This window comes from Brienomyrus brachyistius, chromosome 5, assembly GCF_023856365.1.
Source record: "Brienomyrus brachyistius isolate T26 chromosome 5, BBRACH_0.4, whole genome shotgun sequence".
Lineage (NCBI taxonomy): Eukaryota > Metazoa > Chordata > Actinopteri > Osteoglossiformes > Mormyridae > Brienomyrus > Brienomyrus brachyistius.
This window is the reverse complement of record NC_064537.1, coordinates 28933642-28947016: the sequence shown is the minus strand read 5'-3', so window position 1 is coordinate 28947016 and position 13375 is coordinate 28933642. Positions and strand designations below refer to the sequence as shown.

At 40.0% G+C, this 13375-nt stretch overlaps 1 protein-coding gene and 1 long non-coding RNA gene across 5 annotated transcripts; one reads left to right on the top strand and one right to left on the bottom strand.

Moving 5' to 3' along the window:
• Positions 1–4019: 4019 nt before the first annotated feature.
• On the bottom strand, positions 4020–8180 carry LOC125741741 (Golgi apparatus membrane protein TVP23 homolog A-like). 4 transcript variants are annotated; one of them, XM_049013030.1, is made up of 8 exons: positions 7779–8180; positions 6705–6787; positions 6367–6511; positions 6150–6239; positions 5103–5222; positions 4832–4957; positions 4304–4336; positions 4020–4214 (listed from the first exon to the last, which is right to left on the bottom strand). In XM_049013030.1, exons 1-7 carry the CDS (start codon positions 7791–7793, stop codon positions 4310–4312), a joined length of 606 nt encoding a protein of 201 aa, XP_048868987.1. In that variant the 5' UTR covers positions 7794–8180; the 3' UTR covers positions 4020–4214; positions 4304–4309. The 4 variants fall into 4 exon arrangements, with proteins under 4 accessions (XP_048868987.1, XP_048868986.1, XP_048868985.1 ...); XM_049013029.1 differs by having other exon boundaries at positions 4020–4196; positions 7779–8175; XM_049013028.1 differs by having other exon boundaries at positions 4020–4336; positions 7779–8176.
• Positions 6317–12513, top strand: LOC125741748 (uncharacterized). The gene is made up of 3 exons (XR_007397843.1): positions 6317–6453; positions 10000–11349; positions 12241–12513. It is a non-coding gene; the product is annotated as an uncharacterized LOC125741748 (long non-coding RNA).
• The last annotated feature ends 862 nt before the right edge of the window (positions 12514–13375 follow it).

The following is a 13375-nucleotide window of genomic DNA, read 5'->3' as shown; positions in this document are numbered from 1 at the left end:
GTAAACTGCTGCTTGTGTGCTGTATGTTATTTATATTACATTATTACAAAAAGTGTGAAGAAGAAAAGGACCACTACAGCCATAGTCCCCAGTCCTGTGTTTTTATTAAAATATATCCCACAAACACAAAAATATAACCCATAAATACAACAATCTGCTCATGTACTTTCACTTCATGCACAAGTTTCCTCTGCAGAAAAGTGTTCTTTTCTACTGCCTGGGAAATAAGCCATTATAATAGTAATTCGCAAAGGTGCAAGCATACCTAGCTCTTAAAGGGAACAGGAGATGACATTCGGATTGGTTTATAACATGTCGCCCCAATCACACCCATAACTAATTACGAGACTAAGTACATGGACAGGACCATGCGCCTGGCTCAGTGACTATTTCTCTGCCATTAAACTAGCAAAAGTGTGTTGGCCACGCCCTAAAACATCTTGCAGTGTGTGCTTTAGATCGTTAAAATAGGGCCCTTTAACATTTTTCAAGATCGGTGCTCAATTTATTTGCTAAGCAATTCTTACAGAAACTGACATTGGTGTTCATGCTGTGCTGTAATTGGATTAAAAAAAAATTCCCTTTGATGCAAAACTTGCATGACTCATTCCTTTTTTTTAATGTTTCAAGGATTATAATAGATTTGCTGGCCAAATGGCAGAACAATGCTGCCCTCCCCTTTCATCGAGGTTTCGCTGAAGGCCCATCTTCCCTGTGAAGCTGGATATGCCCTTTGCGCAAATTGACTTTCTTTGTCACACATGGGGCTGAACCAGGCGTGTGCCTCCATCTACTGTGCTTTCGGTTCTGTGGGCAAAGCAGAACACAGCTTATTAATACAAATAGGTTTTAATTGCGAAACATAACCCTGCCTGCAGTCACACTTGACACATTATGGAAATCCCACGAAAATACTCTATATGTTCAGATTATGTGGAAATATTCATGTTTTTTCCAACTTTGAACTTTGAAACTTCAAAGGTTCAAAGACACATTATCTGCAGCTCAACGCTACTGACCAATGAAATACCACTATGCCCCTTCCTATATCAGATATTGCTCACAATTCATTTTTTTTTTTAATTTAAACTCCAAAAGGGAAAACTGGGACAGAGGAAGCCAAAGCAGAAGGCTGAATCCTCTCCAGGACTACGGTGCCATCAGATGCACAGTATGTTGTAGATTTTTGTAATAAAGGGCTCAGAAGACACAGTAAATTGTAAACTTTTAGAAATAATGGGATTGAGTACAGCATCAGATCTATGCACGTAACACTGTTTGTTATGCTTCAGAAGCTAACCAGTCCTTTAAAATAACAAAGTTACAGTCATGACTGTTCTCTTTTCTAAGCCAAAATAAATCAAAATAGCACTGAATTGCAAGTTATCCACAAGGAAAGAATAAACGTACTCATGTGAGCCTGCTGTATGTCGGGAACTGACGTGCAAAAATCATCATACCTCGTAAAACGTTTTGAGCTAAAACAGTACAGCCATATATGTCAAATTCTCCAGAAAGTGGGAATCAATGTTGTAACAACTGCAAGCAAGCTGAGCACTAGAGACATTTCCTCAATGTGCCACACAGGTACATGGAATCAAAATATAAGTGTAAAGGCTCAATCAATTTTCTAATTGAATAAAATGACAATTATTGACACCTATTATTGACCCCCAGGGGGAAATTCATTTCATGCCTCCCCCAGCTTGCTCTCCCAAGATGACCATGAAGGTCAGCCATCCATAGCAACACCAAGAGGTTAACGGTCTTGCTCAAGGACCCACAGAGATGCTGAGGTTGGACACAAATTGGCAACCTTCTGATCAGAGACACAGAGACCTAGCCGATTGATTCACACGCTACCCCAACACAGGGGCTGACTAAATATCACAGTCGATTTATAAAGCAGCTTCATAAAGGCAAAATCACAAACAAAATGATAGATGAGTATCTATCAGCTGTTTGGAAGGTAAATGGGTATCATCTGATACTCTCAGAGGACACAGAAAGCAGAAAATTAAAACATTTTTAGAAGTGTTCACCATTTCAAAGGGTTTCACTGGATTGATCGTGTAAACACTGCGGGCTCACAGGGGGAGACACAGGGCCACATAGGCTATGGGCTGTTTAAACTGCAAAACCCAAAATATGTTCCTATCAAAAACTATTCAAATGATCCATTTGCCCCTGGACTTATACTGTCCCACTGACACTTCTCTATAGACATCTTTTATTATAATAAAAATCCACTCTGCTGATCGGAGTCCTCAGTCGTTGAAATGTTTTGCAACCACCTTCATGTGTTTCACAGCAGAACACTATTAGAATTACAGGAAAACTTCTTGATTATATATAATCTTTTCCATAAAAACTCACATTTCAAACGTGGATCTGCAAGAAAGCTGAAACAGTCATGTATCTTGTAGAGAAACACAACATGTACTGCAGTATGTTTTGCATTCAATTACAGGTATTTTTTTGCATATGTTCAGAATTTGAATTACAATATGCTGTTACCTGTTTGGAATATATTTATATTCCACTCCAAATATTCTGGGGCTGGATAATATATGACCCATATGTGTGTGTGGGGCACTTATGTCATGTGACTGCAGTGCTTTTATTTATAGACGCGTTTTCTCGAACACAGGCTCTGTGATGGATTTAAAGTTTGCATCGGTTCCAATATTAGAATGTATTTTAATTAATATGTGTTTAATACCTGTTATTACCATGGCTTTTAAACAAATCATTTACGTGATTTTCTGGAGCAGAGTTTGCACTGAATACCCAACACTGCTGCTTGGACAAATATATCTACACTGGGAATTCAGGTCACTCCTTCAAGAGACACTGGCTACTTTTACCCATAGTGCACGAGTAAAATGGTGCATGAGTAAAATGGTGCACGAGTAAAATGGTGCATGAGTAAAACGGTTCATGCGCGTAAAATTGCTGTTCCTCGTTTCTCTTTAATTAGAATCTTGAAAACAGAGCCAATGTACATGTTATGAGGAATAAATAATAATGATAACTGAATAGCAACAGGAAGCAGGAGAAGTTTTAGCCACCTGTGAACCAAACGGTTGTGCACCTCCTTCATTTCACGGCTGAATGCTTTCATTTGCAATCATGACTATAATATTCTAACAATGGTGGGTAACACTGTTGCTTCACCCCTCCAGGGCTACGGGATGAATTCCCACCCACATCCTGTGCATGCGGAGTTCGCATGTTCTTCCTGTGATATGGGGCTTCTCTTAAATGTCAACAGTGTTTGTGCAAGTTCCCTGAGACAAGGTGTCCCCTGCAGATTCAGGTGAATTATATTGTGCTTAATGAGTAATCGTGCAGCTTAACGTTTTCCACACCAGTATTTCTCCACCCAGTCCTCGGGGACCCCCAGACAGTCCACATTTTTGCTCCCTCCCAGACAGTCCACATTTTTGCTCCCTCCCAGACATTCCATATTTTTGCTCCCTCCCAAAAACACATACTGTCTGGAGGTTCCCAAGGACCAAGCTAAGAAACACTGCTCTACACAATCCCATCTAAGCCCTGCGCCTTTCAGAGCCCCAAATCTCTATGTCCTAATCATGAACTGAAAATAGATGGATTCAGTTTTTTGGGGGCTCATAGCCGAGTTCAAAAATTGATTGTTCTGTTAGGAGCTGATTCTAACATACTCAGAAGTGTTTAACCTGTTAACATGTTTTAGCATAAGCATTTGAAGCTGTGATAGTCAAAAATGACTTAGGCAGCAAAGTATTTCTGATCTCTTTGCATTTTAACACCCACAGGCTGTCACTGTTGGTACCACAAATGTTTTCAAGGCTAATCCAGCTCTGCAGGATGTCATGGAGTGGGTGACCTACCTACGGTTTCCTCTGAGAAACTCTGTTTCATCGGTACACTTTCTTGGGGAATATCGCCATCTGGTGTACATGTACAGAAACATTCTAGGTGAAGGGGAGGGCAGGCATTTCTTGGCATGCCAGAATAATCATAGTGGAGACAGCTGACAGTGAAGATTTTATTTTAGTTAGATGAGTTGAGTTAAATTATCAAAAATAAAAGACATAACATTATCAGTGCAGCAGTTTTCTCCAGAGACCGTCACGAGTAGATAAGAGAGAAGAATAAATCAAAGATCTGGCTTAAGAGCTTCTGGTGCAGAGACAGTGTGGGGCAGCCTCCTGAAAGAAAAGAGGATACTGGGGACGTTCCCATTGTTGAAAAATACATGCTTGTTGGTTGGCCAAACACATGCCACTTACAAGCATAGCCATGGCAAAAGCATTACCTTGCTTTAGAGAGCACCAAATATGATGTCTGGCTGTAAAACAAGAAATGACATATTAGTGTCTTTATGCCACACTATTCAGACGCCATTTCTGCTATTTATTGCGTTTTAAATACCGCCGGCTCGCAGCTCAAACAGTGAGTCATGCCCTGAAATATCCTGACCTGAATGTACGCACTTCAATCTACAGTGCAGATCTATTCATTCAAATTAATAAATGAAAACAAATTACCATGAAAGACACACACATGCAACCACCACAAAATGTTATAGCTAATACATTTGCATCATGTACTGAAAATGACACAAAGTTTTTTATATTGTGGAAATGGACACTGTAACTAGTCAACATTTATATCCTTATCTTGATTTAATGATTACAAGGGGATATTGGTCTATCAAGGGAATTATTTCAGAGGCACTTGTCACCAGTTTCCAATATGTTCAAAATAATCATTAAGAATACAAAGTGAAATGCAGGTCAAGTTGTCAGTATTGTTTGCAACTGTTAGTAAGTGTCATATTTACCCTCTGGAGAAACTGCTGTCCAAGGAAAGAAGCTGAGCTTGGAATCCCAGTCTCTTCTCCAACCTTGCAGCGGATATAACCGTAGAGGTTGGCTGCCTGAAGGGAGATGCCAGCAATTACCAGAGCCTGCGGACGACAGAAGATACTGGTCATACCATTTATCGCTATGATCAGCTTCACATATGGCAGCTGCTGGTACCAAACCTCTAACTATTGTAATAGCCATGTTTAAGAATTACTGTATGTAGAAGATTTTCTAATTTATCCATACAAGCCACTTGAGCTTGAGAGAGAAGAGGGTGCTGAAGAAGAATCCAGTCCAAATGATGGGGCAGATGATGAGACCCAACCAGAAAACCCGAGCTTCTGCTTCTGTCGCTGTGCTCTTGTTCTGAGGAGAAATCAACGGGAGCAGAACAAGCTCTGCCTAATTGGGATCGCAGATGGACCGGCACACAATCCACATTCAGGCAATGGCTCCAGAAGTGGCTGTGGGCCAGCCTTGTTAAGCATCACTCCGACATTCAAGGTTGATTGAGCGATTAAAATTATGAGGCAGACGAGATGCTAACAATCCATTCGTTCACACTGCATGGACCAATTAGCAACTGCACAAAACGTCAAGTGTGGAAAGTTGGCAGAATGTTACAGACACACGGTTGACACTCTTTAAAACAAGAGCAATGAATTATTTTTAAATAAGAAAGAAAAAAATGTTGGGAGTGGGTGGGAGGGTCCGAAAAGGAACTTAACGTAATATTATGACTGTATTACGCATCAATTAGATATTTATCAACATTTAGTTTATAGATATTATTATTGTTTTTATTATTATTATTACTACTAGATATTATTTTAACAGTGTTTGTGATATTTTTTCTCATATAATATATTTGTAGCGTTTATAAAAATAACCTAAAAAATTGTGTTTGTGTGTGTGTATTTTTCTGAAATTATCAGCAGATGCTTCAGTGTGTACCACCAACTCAACAATAGTTGACTGGGCAGAAAATACTCGATATCAGTATTAGCCTTAAAAATACAAGTATGCACCTCCTACCACTGAGACAAAATCACGCTGCTCTATTTATATTGAATATATAAATACTCATCTAATTAAATTTAATATGATTTCACACAATTACACTTTAATTTGGTAACTGTCCATGAAGAACCTCCGCGAGACAGCATTCAATATTAGTTTACGTTCCTTTCTGAACGCGTTGATGATTAACAGCCGTAGCTAATCAACCAATAAATTACATTTTTCCCCCAATTAGTCTGCTGCTAAAATGGCTTTAAAAGTCTGTTCTGTCACCTTCTTGGCTTCAAACACCCAATGACTTTTGCCATCTTCATCAATCTGATTCCACCAGCGCAGCCCCACCAGAAGCCTCCCAGTTACATTCTGTTGCAAAGAGACAAAAAGATATATAGTACAGCATCTGACAATGTCTGAAAGTGCTTACTTAGACAAAGTGAATGCATTGATCTAATAGCTGATTCTCGTCCGTTCTGTGAAAGAGCTTGATTACCTTAACTGACCAGAAGTCAAAGGACAGGAGGGTAATTATCAATATAAAGCAGGTGACGAAGCTCTTGCTGAACCAGTCACAGAACAGGTAAGTCACAATGGCACTTATTCGAAAAATGAGGTGGAAAAAGGTTGCTAGAGGATGCCTGAAAACAAAAACCGAAACAGTCCTGTTAGTATGATGTGATTATAAAATGACAGGCTTACAGGCGACCAGATCTTGAGGGAAAATCTCGCATCCTTAAATTAACCATTAGAAACACGATCCTTCATTATTCATTAAATGACTGCTATACAAAAAGTAAGGTTATTTTCCTATATAAAATAGCAACGAATCACCTTATTTTAACTGTCCTCAAAGTCCGTTCTTCGTCCTCTGCCCCGAAATCCAGTGATACATCTTCTGTATCATCAACTAACGCCTTCAAACAGTGACAGTATAAACAGCAATGAATAAAAATAAAATTTACGATAACATTTCACCAGGCCTATGGTGCTTTAGCTTACCTGCTTCATTTTAGGTAACCCTAGGTTCCAGCTGAGCTTAAACTGCTTTATTAATAGTATAGTCTTAGCACTGAAATATTTTGAGTTTATTGTGCGGGGTATAATAAAGCGACGCGTGTCACACTGAAATGGGTCCGTGTTGAAAGTGGCCGGAACCAGCGACCAATCGTGACTGCAGGTCAGGAGTATGTCAGCGTTTTTAATATGCTGGTTACTGTTTGTAACTTGTAGTGATGTAATGCTGAGAAGCTTGTAGAATTTAAAAACATAACATATATATGTGTATTGATAGTAATATTAACTTAAGTATTCAGCGATTAACAAAATATGTTAAATTCTTCATGATCGACTTTATTTTTAATCTCATGTCAGGTTCCGTCTTCTTAAAAGGTGTTTTCGTGAAAGACTACTTTACTCTGCCAGTTAACTCATAAACTTACCTTAGCAGTAGTATATGATCTTTGTAAACGAATTTAAATTGGGGAAACTATAATAAAATAAACACTGCAACGAACAATCTTAAACAGCAGTCAGTAAATTAACGCTAAGACATTTCAATCCTTTGCTGCCACTACCTTTGTTTAGCCGGTCAGTTCCGGACAACTCCAAATTTAGCCTGCCTTAGAAGACAACCAGTTATTAATGATCGGATAGTTGTTTAAAATAGAGACGCGTTCTGGCAGCCACGTCACACTCCAGGGAATCCAAACAGCACTGCAAGGTGAATTAATCAGTATACGATTAATTATAAATTAACACACAACAACCCCGCAAAAGGCTACTCTTATACAGCCATTAATACTGTGGTCATCCATGGGTAACTTAGCGTCATCTAAAACACTCCCAGTCCCGCCCCTCCCCCCATCTCCCCAAACACATACACATTACTCACACAGGAATACTCACTATATAAAGTTCCATTTTAAAATGCAAACTTCCACCTCAAAACACTTCATGTTGTCTTGGAGTCCACTTCCCTGCTAAATCCATGTTTCATCGATGTCCCAGTCAGTTTGTGCACGACAAAGTCCCCAATCACACAGACGGCCTCTCAGGCCTCCCTGCTCACTTCTGCATTGTGTGATGCCCCCACTAGTGCCCTGCAATACAGGTTCATACTGTAGTCCACCGTTTCCTACTAGCCTTCCTTGTTCAGCTTCCACAGGTGATCACACTCCACCATGTGTATAAACGTACCCCCCCCCCCCACATTACTCCCTTTTCAGATAGACTTGTCCTCAATTCTCATGCAGTCTAACTGCACATCCATAAGGATGGCCTCCTGCCTGGGGCTGTCTTGAGGACTGAAATAGGGGCCACCATCCATTACCACTTTAAGGCCCAACTGGCTCTGTATCCAGGGTCTGGTAAATAAAGAGTTTGCACATGGGATCATGACATCAGCATCTTTTCCTTCTGGGTACAGATTGGGGAGGGGTGGTCACTGAACCACTAACCTAAGTGTTGGATGCATCTGAGAGAGTGAAGTGCACACAGGGTTTCAAATGACTATAGTGTGCAACCCTTTCTGATCCCATGTCTACCTACTGTAACTAATAGAACACACATGATACTTGAATCACCGTGAATGGGCCTTTATTTTCTGTTTAACGCACAGACCCCTTCTTTCTCAGCTTCATTTTTTACCCACATCAGCTCTGGAATTCACCTTGACATCAACGTTTGCCTTCTGATGTTCTGGTGCCTTAGTCTGATACATTCTCACAGCACCCACTACAGTGGAGAAGTTATCAGACACTCTTACCACATACTCAGTTGCTTCTCTTGCGCATTCATGTTAAACAAGATTTCAACAAGGAGAACAATCTCCCACCCATACAGCACATTGTTTGGCATGAATCCAACAGTAGCTTGAACACTTCCTATAAGGCGTCACAAAAATTAAGTAGCAGGACATTGGTTTGTTGGTTCCAAACCACAAAAAGAGAAACCATGGACAAGAATATTGGTGGGTCCCATGAAAGCATATCATATTGGGCACCCAGCTCAGACCAGTCCAGTCCCATCCGTCCATTTTCTATACCGGCTTGTCCTACATAGGGTCGCTGGGGTGCGGAGCATATCCTGGAAGGTTGGGAGCAAGGCAGGGAATAACCTAGGATGGGGTGCCAACCTAATGCAGGACACACACATCCTGAGCACTGCAGTTAATCTTGGTATATTTTGGACTATGGGGGGAGCTGGAGAACATGGAGGGAATGCCATGACAAGATCATGAAAGCTCCACATACGTAGACTGGAACCCTGATCCAATTTTTTTTATGGATCCTGTCGCTCAGGGATCCTTGGAGTCATCCTACCCCCCCCCCCCCCCCTCTGCTCCTTTACAGGACTCCTGGACAAGAATGTGTGATTTAAATTTGTTCATCAAGCAATCAGATTGTGGATGATACGGGGATGTCCTTAACCTTTGCAAGTCCTAGCCAAATGTCCCAACAAATGTAATAAAAATGGGGGCGCTATAACTTAGTGGCTAATAACTTGGAAACCATTGGACATAAAAAGATGAAATTTTGTTTTTGTGTTTGTGGCCAAATGTCCCAACAAAACAATAGAGTTAATTTGCTCATCAAACACAGCTGACAACAGCCAATCAAATTTCAGCAGACTATAATTACCCTTGTATATGGCTATGAATCAATTTGGTGTAATGGTGCAATATTCCTTCTGCTACTTCAGCCAGAAAAACAGACTCATGTCTGGCTTATGGTAGTGCTATAGTGTCCATGTGTGTACAGTAATGTAGATATTATAAAGCCATACAAACGCAAAGTGCTTGCTTACTTAATACACATTCATTTACAGACATTCTAATAGAATATTTGATGTTAAATGTGACCAAAGCATCTATTCAGGCCATAGTGTGTGGACTCCTTTAATTGCTGCCTGTGACCAAATTGAATGTATCCAGTATTTTTCTTTTACTTTTCACTTGTGTGTGCAAATAAAACAAAAGAATCTCATCACCGCTGCCTGTACTTGTCTCTAGTTTGACAGTTTCTTTTAGCTTGCAAGCTTTTCTCAATGCAAAAATTTCACGTTGTATTTGGTGTGAAAGTTTTGTGGTCCTTCACATTCGCAACCGAATATTTCTCATTCCTACCAGGACCACCCACACTGGCTAGGCCCAGTTCTAATGTGAGAAGAAGGTCATGGATGAAAACCTCAGCAACCACAGAGGCTTGATCTGCATCCTCTCCAGCAAACTCGCCAGCTTTTGCCCTGCTAATGAAAGAGGCAAACCTGGAGAGAACATCTGCTTTTGCACGTCGTTGGCCTGCGTGATCAGTATACAATCTGGTCCTGGAAACTAGCCAACTGCCCATCCAGCCCTTGAAAGTTGTTAAGCCAAAGCACGGAATTATATATGATCAGGCCAGAGCACAAACTCTTCCTAAAAATTAATGATTGAAGTAGTTAATGAAGGTAAACAAACTTAGCATCTCCTTTTATGTAGTTGCATACCGGCATTCTGCTCTACTTAAAACAAAACTAGCATATGCTGTAACTCTCTCCGGACTTCCAACCAGTTTGTTGTATAGGCCTGGATTCCCTGCCTCTACTCTCTTTATTTAAGTCATCTGCTGATATCACGTGACCTAGGTACTGCACCCTGGTATAAAAAAAAATCAGATTTACTAGGTATTATCTTTAGACTGACTTTCCCAGAACCTCAGGCAAGCACATCAGATGTTCCTGAAAACACGACCCAAAGACTTTGATGTCATCCAATTCAAGTAGGACATGCCTTGTGATGAGACATTTTGGCCTAGTCTTGAGGTGTGATTTCAACCTGTCAATAACCACTGGTCAAGATGGAAACCCCCAAAGTACTGAATTCATAGACTTAAACCGATTCTTCACAATACCTCACCATGCAGTTAATGTAAAAATGTTACAACTGGTAATAGCATATAAAGATAATGTTTTGACATATACATTACGTCTGCCATTCCTTTCTTGGGTTCAGTAAATTTGAAAAATACCATCTGATAAAATGTTCTCTCTGTCTTGGTATTCTGCTAAACAATAGACTGAATGAAACCACACCATATCAGATTTTCTTACATACACACCTATCAGTCATAACACTAATACCGTCCGCCAATCATGTTGGTCCCCTTCCTGCCAACCAGACAAGGCGTGGACTCTGAAGGTGTCCTGTGGTATCTGGCACCAAGACGTTAGCAGCAGATCCTTTAAGTCCTGTAAGATGCGAGGTGAAGCTTCCATGGATCAGACTTGTTTGTCCAGTACATCTGACAGATGCTTGATAAGACTGAGATCTGAGATATTTGGAGACCAAGTAAACACCTTGGACTCTCTTATGTACCTTAAACCATTCCCAAACAATTTTTGTAGTGTAGGATGGCATACTATCCTGCTGAAAGAGGCCACTGCCATGGGGGAATACTGCTGCCATGAAGGGGTGTACTTAGTCTGCAACAATGTTTAGGTAGGTGGTAACATCCACATGAATGCCAGGACCCAAGATTTCCCAGCAGGAAGCTCAGTCTGTCATATTCAGTATTAACTTTTTTTTTACCTATTTTTTTTTACTTTTATTTTTTACTTAATTTACTTATAATAAATATGGAATCTAAGCAATGGTAAGCTTCTTTTCTGATTTTATTGGGATTGTTTGCTGATATTTTACGGGCTAATGTAATTTTCTTTGAGAAGTTTTGTATTTTGGAAATTTGTCCATGAGATGGCAGTATCACAACATGGTGAAACTATCTTAAGGGCTGTTCTTTGCAGAGTTGGGTAATTCAGGTCCAGAGAGTAGAAGTCCAGAGTAGGATTTTGTTTTAACTGACCAGTTGAACACAAAGAGTCACAGAGTACTCAATTGGCTGGTTGAAACGAAATCCTGTTTTGGACTTATACTCTCTGGACCTGAATTACCCAACTCTGATGATATGTGTTAATATGAAGTGTTTGTCCATCACCTATGAAAAAAATCTCTTGTGAGGCTCTTTTGCAGTGATGCATGGATTTCCTCATGTTTTGTTAGTGATGTGCTACAGATCAATTATTTTGATTTCAAAAATACTTTTTAGTATCATGTAATGCAGTTTCACATTGCTGCGTCACAAGCAGAAGTGGCAATTTCAGGTCCGGAAAGTAAAAATCCAGACCATGATTTGCTTTCAACCAACCAGATGAGTGTGACTGTGACTCTTTATGCTCAGTTGGTTGGTTGAAAGTAAATCATGGTCTGGAGTTTTACTTTCTCGACCAGAAATTGCCACCTCTGGTTACAGGAAATGCTGAATTGGTAATATTTTGATTATTTATTTTTAAATTAGGGCCTCAATGAATGAAATTAGTCTTCTTTTTTTAGGGACTTTTCTTTCTCCTGGGTGCAAAAAGGTCAAACACTGGACACAGAAACACTTCTTTCTGGTAATGTATTCCTGGCAGTGACCTTCAGTCCCTCAATGTCCCTCAATTCGATCCCTACCAAAACAAATCATATTGGACCTCCATACCAAAACAATTATGTTCCAGTTTTAGAATCATCATTTTTGGAATCATCCCAAGTATCCCCCGCCCCCCCCACTTTAAGGCATACTTGGGTAATCAAAGAAAAAATAATAGAGGACCCAGAGTTTCTGTAAGGTTCTAGATGTGTGATATAGATACCTGTTGCAACTTATAACCTACTTTCATTTTCCTGTAAAATGTTTGAACTGCCTTGCGTCTCCTGGCACTGAGGAACCTTAACCCTCTAAAGAAATGTAACAGCACCTGGTCGCCATTTCTATGCATCACTGCATGAATAAAATGATTCCGTTCTGCCCCCAGCCATTGCTGCCCCTCACATTTTACACTGAATTATGACGTAGAGTAAAAGTCTGATTAATAGAAACTATCCGCTGTGGTTTTTGTACCGGGTTACTATGGGCAGACCTTTCTGTTCTCTTGGTGGAATAGTTGCATAGAATGAATGTTCCATTTGAAGGTTGTTACAGTCAAACCACACGTATTACTAATGTAGGCGTTTCGTGCACACAGAGCTCCTAGTTAACTTACAGGCCAGAATTTACAGTATGATCTGTTCAAGTGGGATGTTCACTAAATAGCGTTGGTCAGGAATATTTTCATAGTTAAGAATGCAGTGAGATTTTGAGCCTTGGCCCTAGGGATAAATGTACAAGAAACTCGTCTTCCGGGTTTATTGACCTTTAGACAGATCAATAGGTAAACAGACTTATTAACCCCAAGGGGAATTTATTTCTTGCACTTTTTAACAGATGATTTCTGTTAAAGAGTTTGCAATCTGCAAAGATATGAAGCATAATATGTGCCCTTGAGAGGTAAAGTGGTCTATCCCACATGTCAGTCAAAAATGAGTTTAGTGTCCAATATTAATTATTGAGGGTCTATCTATCTTTTAAATATACCGAGATCTGTGCTACCTATGATATATACCAATTGTTGGGTATAGGCACACTGATTTTTTTTTTTAAATTCAG

Excerpts from the sequence above, each read along its gene's own strand:
- LOC125741741 (XM_049013030.1), bottom strand. Across the intron at positions 5,223-6,149 it reads GGGTGTTTGAAGCCAAGAAG|AACAAGAGCACAGCGACAGA; the intron begins GTGACAGAACAG and ends ATTTCTCCTCAG. Across the intron at positions 4,337-4,831 it reads GACAGCAGTTTCTCCAGAGG|CCAGACATCATATTTGGTGC; the intron begins GTAAATATGACA and ends CTTGTTTTACAG.